The sequence below is a fragment of the Limulus polyphemus genome, unplaced genomic scaffold (assembly GCF_000517525.1).
Source record: "Limulus polyphemus unplaced genomic scaffold, Limulus_polyphemus-2.1.2 Scaffold6560, whole genome shotgun sequence".
NCBI lineage: Eukaryota > Metazoa > Arthropoda > Merostomata > Xiphosura > Limulidae > Limulus > Limulus polyphemus.
In genome coordinates, this window is record NW_013672170.1 from 30,165 (window position 1) to 38,272 (window position 8,108).

General features: G+C 31.5%; 1 protein-coding gene across 4 annotated transcripts in view; it reads left to right on the forward strand.

The window, feature by feature from the left end:
• LOC106473855 (conserved oligomeric Golgi complex subunit 1-like) overlaps nucleotides 1–8,108 on the forward strand; it is a 32,181-nt gene that overhangs the window by 13,636 nt on the left and 10,437 nt on the right. For all 4 annotated transcript variants that reach the window (XR_002613791.1, XR_002613790.1, XR_002613792.1 and 1 more), the window contains 6 exons: nucleotides 434–622; nucleotides 1,478–1,519; nucleotides 1,912–1,998; nucleotides 3,898–3,934; nucleotides 6,924–7,043; nucleotides 7,907–7,968. Coding sequence is in view for 1 of the 4 variants with exons in the window: in XM_022402239.1 (XP_022257947.1) it covers nucleotides 434–622; nucleotides 1,478–1,519; nucleotides 1,912–1,998; nucleotides 3,898–3,934; nucleotides 6,924–7,043; nucleotides 7,907–7,968 (537 nt within the window). In the remaining 3 variants the exon portion in view is untranslated. The remainder of the gene's footprint in view (nucleotides 1–433; nucleotides 623–1,477; nucleotides 1,520–1,911; nucleotides 1,999–3,897; nucleotides 3,935–6,923; nucleotides 7,044–7,906; nucleotides 7,969–8,108) is intronic.

An 8,108-nucleotide genomic window follows, 5' to 3' on the forward strand; every position in this document is an offset into this window, starting at 1 on the left:
ACCAAAATTAACCTGTAGTAGTAGTAGGATACCAAGATAAACATGTAGCAGTAGGATACCAAGATAAACATGTAGCAGTAGGATACCAAGATAAACATGTAGCAGTAGGATACCAAGATAAACATGTAGCAGTAGGATACCAAGATAAACATGTAGTAGTAATAGACCAAGATAAACATGTAGCAGTAGGATACCAAGATAAACATGTAGTAGTAATAGACCAAGATTAACATTTAGCAGTAAGATACCAAGATTAACATGTAGCAGTAGGATCCCAAGATAAACATGTAGTAATAGGAGACCAAAATTAACCTGTAGTAATAGTAGGAGACCAAGATTAACATGTAGCAGTAGGAGACCAAGATTAACATGTAGCAGTAGGAGACCAAGATTAATATATTTTTGTAATGTAAGCAATGAATACTCTTTGTAGATGTGGGAGATGTTGGAAAACAATGAGTATCTTAATGCAGTTCTGGTGTTTCTGTTAGCAAGACACACGCACACCTCCTTGGTTCTGATGCCTAGCAACAAAGTTTCTGCTGCGACTGTCGTAAAACTGTTTCCTGTCATTAGTCGGCAGTGGGCTGTGATTAAACCTTTTCAAACATCCATACTTCAGGTAAGTATTTAACCTCTCAAAACAATATGGGGTGGGGGGCAAAATAATTCTAGAAATTATCTTGGATGTTATTTTTGTTCCATAATTATGGGGTTGTGTACAGATATAAATGAACTAAAATTACTTGTGTACATTCTTTAATAAACACAATACATTCTAATGACACAAGGTCAAATAAAAAGCAATTAATGAAAATAGGAATATCTTTTACTGCAGTGTTTTACAGAAAATTTTGTTCATGTGGTTTAGTTTGGAATATATATATATATATATATATATATATTTCTTAATATTCTGTCTGCCCTCACACAGTAATCACATATTGATTTATTATATTCAAACAGGATATCTATTAAAAGCATGGCCAGGTGGTTAGGGTGCTCGACTCGCAATCTGCGGGTCGCGGGTTCGCATCCCCGTCACACCAAACATGCTCATCCTTTCAGCCGTGGGGGCACTATAATGTGACAGTCAATCCCACTATTCGTTGGTAAAAGAGTAGCCCAAGAGTTGGCGGTGGGTGGTGATGACTAGCTGCCTTCCCTCTAGTCTTACGCTAGTAAATTAGGGATGGCTAGTGCAAATAGCCCTCGTGTAGATTTGCGCGAAATTCAAAACAAACAATCTCTTTCTTTATCAAAAAAAAAAAATTTACTGATTAACTTGTACGCTCGATGAATTAATATTTTTATTAGGTGTGGTTTTACATTAACAGCCAACGAATTAAACAAACCAACTGATAAAGCTCTTCTTAAATGACTATGGTAACAAACATTCAAAATTAAAATATAATCCTGTAAACGTCATTCTAACATTGTCATGAAGAAGTAAATCTAAAATCTTTTGCATTTCTAGGTCTGTCAAAAGGCACTGATATCACAAGATATTTCTGAAGAGGTGAGAGTTTTTTTTTTCTAAACTTTTAACCCCTTCCCACCCTACATGTAGTTGTTCATTCGTATATTTAAATATAGAGGAATGTATTAGTAGCATTGTGAAATATGGTTATGATCTTTTTTATAAATAGTGTTTTTTTAACCTTCAGGCTTTTATTATTTTTTTGAGAAAAGTGTCAAAATTAAATCTTAAAAGTTTTAAATATGAATATAATCAGTTTCTGTTAGTCGAAAAATAATTTATATATTATTAAGACTAAACAATATAAGCAGATGTTTATGTTTGTATTGAAGTAAAATTATGCTACTGAAACTAGTGTTAAATGAACTAGAAATTTAAGGATTTTAGTGTAATATTTGAGACCGTTTTTTTGAATATTTACACCTGTTTAGGATGTTTCTAAGGCTCTAGCCTGTATTGTGTTGTTAAGTGACTCGACTCCTGAAGCTGTGTTTCGTGAGTACATGGAAGCAAGGAAGGTAAGAAGAGTTTAATGACAAATACAAGTTAACTGTTTCATTTGAACCACAATATTATGGAAAGAGTTCTATATGTTTTATGTTAAAAGTTGAAAAAACATGTGTAAGGTCAAAGACAGAAAATTAAAAATATTTTTGACTTTTGAGATAATAATATGATTACTCAATTTAGATCAAACATTGAAATTATAATGATAAAATAATTTCTAGATGTGTCATTGCAGTATCTTAAAAAAATCTTCTAAAAATGGAGGGATTGCTTAAACTTTGTGACATGACACAAGCCATCACGTTCTACAAGGATAATATCTGGTCACTTCTTGACTGTGTGACATGACATAGCCATCACGTTCTACAGGGATAATATCTGGTCACTTCTTGACCTTGTGACATGATATAGCCATCACATTCTACAAGGATAATATCTGGTCACTTCTTGACCTTGTGACATGATATAGCCATCACATCCTACCAGGAAAGGATTATGATGCATTACTTAAACTATCATTTTCACAATTATCTGGAAGCAACATGACATAGCCAACATATTCTAAAACGGAGCTCATTGAGTGTAAAGACGAGATTGGTGCATTAGTAGCTTTAATTATAGTAGCTTTTTCATTTAGTTTGAGTTTGAAGTATGAATCTAAGACAGCTGATCAATTTCAGTGTTGTTGTATGGTACAAATTATATGTAACTGTAGTGAGGGTTATGTTGTTGACTGCAATCTTTGCTTTGACCACGAGACCTTTATGTAAAGTTCCTAAATATCAAGTGATATTAAATAATCACATTCTTAAGACTATGGTAGAGGGTGTGGTGGATAGGGCACTAAACTTGCAACCTGCAGATTACAAAATCAAATCCTATCACTGAATATGCTTGATGTATCGGCTACGAGAGCATTATAATGTAATGATCAATCCCACTATTTTTTGGTAAAGAGTAGTCTAAGAGCTGGTGGTAGGTGGTATTGTCTGGTTACATTTCCTCTTGTATACTACTTCAAAATTAGGTAATTAAACAAACAAATATACTATGACGATTTCTCTTTGGGCACATTGTGCTACTATATTAAGAGTAAAAACAATGGTCTATGGCACAATGAGAGAAAATCTTTATGTGATGATAACTGTGTTACTAAAACTAGTCAGCTGAAATTTCTAATAAATAATTTATATTTCATTATGTCATTTTTATTTTTTACTCTTAAAACAAACTATGGTACAGCTTATTGGTAATACAGGTTAATTTGTTGTTCTCGTAACTATCTGTAAAGTTAATACTGTTGAAAGTAGGCATCTGAGCAGAATTGATTGAAATAACTTAAAATTCTTTTTTTTCTTATTGAGTGTCTTATGTTTTAAGGTCGTAATATAAAATATATTTTATTTTGTAACTTGGTTCTTTATCTGTGTTTTAGATTCTAATGGATGTTGTTGTAGAACAAGATTCGATAAATCTCGTACATGTCCCAAATTAGGTGCACCCACAAACAAGATATAGATGGTTTTACATTGTAACTTGGTTCTTTATCGGTGTTTTAGATTCTAATGGATAACGTTGTAGAACAAGATTCGATAAATCTCGTACATGTCCCAAATTAGGTGCACCCACAAACAAGATATAGATGGTTTTACATTGTAACTTGGTTCTTTATCGGTGTTTTAGATTCTAATGGATGATGATGTAGAACAAGTTTCGATAAATCTCGTACATGTCCCAAATTAGGTGCACCCACAAACAAGATATAGATGGTTTTACATTTTAAAACTTTGTATTTCTGTATTTGAACAATGTACTTCAAGTTTCACTGTGATTTGAAAACAGGCACTTTTAGTTTGAAAAATGTATAAAGCATGTGTTATAGATTTGAAATTGTTCTTTATATCTGTCAGGTTGCAGTTCAACAGATGTTTAAACCAGAAAGACAAGGTAATATTTAAATTGATACTTCAAAAATACTGTTTAATTTTGTGACTTAATTTTAACCAGGAATTTTGTTTAACACTGATATGTCTATCGTGTTTATTTTATTTTTTGGGGGGGAATTTTATATATAATTTGATTTGTAGATTGGACTGATAGAAAAAGTATTGGAAACATTTGTATGAAACAAGCTATTTTTTATAAATGTAGAACACCTATCATTGTAGATGTTATGTGTAACACCTATCGTTGCCATTGTTTAGTGTCATACCTATCGTTTTCATTGTTTAGTGTAACACCTACCATTACCATTGTTTAGTGTAACACCTACCATTACCATTGTTTAGTGTAACACCTACCATTACCATTGTTTAGTGTAACACCTACCATTACCATTGTTTAGTGTAACACCTACCATTACCATTGTTTAGTGTAACACCTATCGTTTTCATTGTTTAGTGTAACACCTATCGTTTTCATTGTTTAGTGTAACACCTATCGTTTTCATTGTTTAGTGTAACACCTATCGTTTTCATTGTTTAGTGTAACACCTATCATTTTCATTGTTTATGGTAACACCTATCATTTTCATTGTTTATGGTAACACCTATCGTTGCCTTTGTTTAGTGTAACACCTACCATTGCCATTGTTTAGGGTAACACCTATCGTTGCCATTGTTTAGGGTAACACCTATCGTTGCCTTTGTTTAGTGTAACACCTATCGTTGCCTTTGTTTAGTGTAACACCTATCGTTGCCTTTGTTTAGTGTAACACCTACCGTTGCCTTTGTTTAGTGTAACACCTACCATTACCATTGTTTAGTGTAACACCTATCATTTTCATTGTTTATGGTAACACCTATCGTTGCCATTGTTTATGGTAACACCTACCGTTGCCATTGTTTATGGTAACACCTACCGTTGCCTTTGTTTAGTGTAACACCTACCATTGCCATTGTTTAGGGTAACACCTATTGTTTTAATTGTTTAGGGTAACACCCATCGTTGCCATTGTTTAGTGTAACACCCATCGTTGCCATTGTTTAATGTAACACCCATCGTTGCCATTGTTTATGGTAACACCCATCATTGCCATCATGATATATATATTTAACTGTAGATAATATAAAGTAAGTTTAGAAAGTCCTGTGTTTAGCATTTGAAGTTATGAAAGGCCTCTTATAAATGTAGCTTATGGAAAATTTAGCTCTGGAGTTTTCAAAGTAACAGGTACGTTGCAGTTTTAAATTTTTTAATGATATTTTCACCTAGTAGTTATATGTTTTTCTTATACATAGATATGTTTACAAAACTCGCTAGTTTTCCAGTGAAAAATAAACTAACCCTATCTGGACTGATGAGCACTTTTCAGGTGTCGAATGTATATTAAGTTTCAAAGTTTAAGTAAAGTAAAATTCTAACTCTTATTTCAATGGTTTTGATATTCTGTCATCGTTTAACACTTAATTTGTAAAGAAAAGAAAGAAAGCAAAATGTTTAAACTTTCACTTGTGTGCAGTTTACGACAAAACATGGGTTTATATTTTTAAATAAGTACCATTTCTTGAGATTATAATTGTTTGTTTTTCACTTTCACTTACTTTGTTACTACAGGCCTTTTTATGAAGCTCAGCTTTGAAAGTAGCTATAAGATATATTTAAATATGATTGGATGGAACAGGTTATTTTTGTCATTTATGAAGTGTTTGAACAATCGTTTATATTTCATGAAAAAGTGACTAGTTGGAGCTACTTTAGATGTCAACAAAGAAATCTCGGAAATTTCCAAAGACTTGTGTACAAACGTGTGAATGTTTTTATAGATTCTTTAGTATGAAAAGGTTTTTGTCTTAATTTCTTATCTGATATTTTCCTCTACGACGAGACATCGGGTAAGCTCGGTTAAGTGCGTTAGACAACGGCAAGATATTGCGATGACTAAAATCTGTATTTATTGAGCATTATTGTCATATTCAAACAATGCACACAAATAAAATAATTTATAGAAAACAGTGTTGATTAGATATAAATTGTCTTAACTGAAAACATTTGTTAGCAAAGATCACAATACCTTGTTTGTCAAAGGTAATGATAATGTCATTTTGAAAGGTCAGATCCTATGTCAGCAATATATCTATCTCAGTTTTTACCATGCTTTTCACAGAAGTGGTGACTACTGTAACCAACAAAATTAATTATCAAAAGAAATATGCTAACGAACATCAATCAAATTGAAACTGACTGGACAATATTAAAATGGAACTTTCTTATCAACAATAAAAAAAAAAGTTTAACTTCTAAGATAAAAGAAATTATTTCTAATGCTTTTTTCAAAGCAATGTCTCTCAACAAAGTTTCAGAAATTTCTCAACCTAAATATGATAGAAAAATAAATCAAATTATATGAATTTTTATAAATTGAAACTATGTACTGTTTTAACCTATTGATTGCGGCTGCTCTAAATATGTGCGGAATTTTTGCAAGCCATACACCATATACGACACAGATGCATTCAATCGTCAGAAGCAGACCATAACTTATATGGCAAATTAGCAGTCAGGAGGTTAATAGTAAGTTTAAATTAAATTCATGCAATTTTGTTCAGTATTCCTGACATCCTTCCGGTCTAGAAAGGGTTAACACAAAACTATAGGACATGTGTTAAACATGAATTATGGATTTCTTATTTGATAAATTTTAGATGTGATTCAATTCTTAAGAAAAAGAAAGCAGTCCAGTTTTATTCTGAAATAAGATTATTCTTTTTTTTATTTTGAACAAGGATTCAATAGCTTGCACATTTTTCTGGATGGTTTTTCCGTATTTTGAATTATCTGTCAGAAGAAACATGATAAATAAATAAAGGTCTTTAGCTATATCAATATTATTAAAATATAAAATTACTTACTGGATGCTTTATAAATTATAACTTATTTTGGATAAAATTTTATTGCTAAATATTGAAAGTTGTTTGTTTGTTTATTTTATTTTCAGGGACCACTACAAAAGTACTAGTGTGTGAGCTAGTGTTACTAGTCGTGAAGACTCTCCATGCTGTTCACAGGGTTTGCTACGCTAGTGAAGAAACAACAAAAACCTTTGAAGGTGGAACTGGTAACAGACTTCTTTGAACATTTATTTCAGGTTTTTAGATGACGAGTTGTTTTGACAGAACGAAAGTTATATGAAGTATTAATAATATAACAAAAAGAACCCCAACTATTAAGTGCTAATGCTCTACAACTACATAGAAATCTTCAGTTGCCATTGATACTTAGCACATGTGATGGGATAGAGTTTACAGTGGAGCTTTTATATTAATTGTTGCACATAGAATATTCTGATTTTTTTCTTTCAGTCAGATAGATGCTTTGAAACTTCTAAAAATGTGGCCTTGCAGTTAGCATGTCTGATTGTTGATCTGAGGTTTTTATAAGGTTCATGCCTCATTACTGTAAAAATCAAAATAAAATTATGTTCTACACCTTAAGGCCATGTATGCAGTATAAGAGTGACAGTCAGTTCCCATTATTTTTATTAGTGTAGCCAAAGAGTTAGTGGTGTTTAGTTAGTTTACTATATGCTTTCCTTCTAGTCCTATCAGTTCAAAATTAAGGTTGGCTTTACAAGAATAAATCGAAACAAACTCTTGCATCAAGTAACATATCTTTTTTGAGTAATTATAGTTAAACAAAAGAACAGTAACTCAATCTAGGTGTAGATTTTATTGCTGGCTTTATGTTTCTAAAATCCAATTCAAAAATCTACAAATAAATTTTATAACTAGCTGTTATTTTAGGGAACCATGATTGTTCTGTGTAGTATTTTGTTGACAAAGTAGTTAGGCATATATTTCTGAATTCAAATTTTCAAAAACATTTTGAAATTTATCTGTATTCTTTTATAGTAATCTCTGTTAAACATTTGTTGATAATGAAGAAATACATTTTTTGTCATTCTTTTTTTTTTTTTTTTAGGATCAACAGTAAATGATTTGCTGATAAAAACCTTAATTGAAGTAACGAAAAGGATTGTGTTGGTGAGTGGGATTCATTTCGATCTTTATTTGTAACTAATACTTGATGATTGTGTTGGTGAGTGGGATTCATTTTGATCTTTATTTGTTACTAATATTTGATGATTTGCTGATAAAAACCTTAATTGAAGTAACCAGAAAGG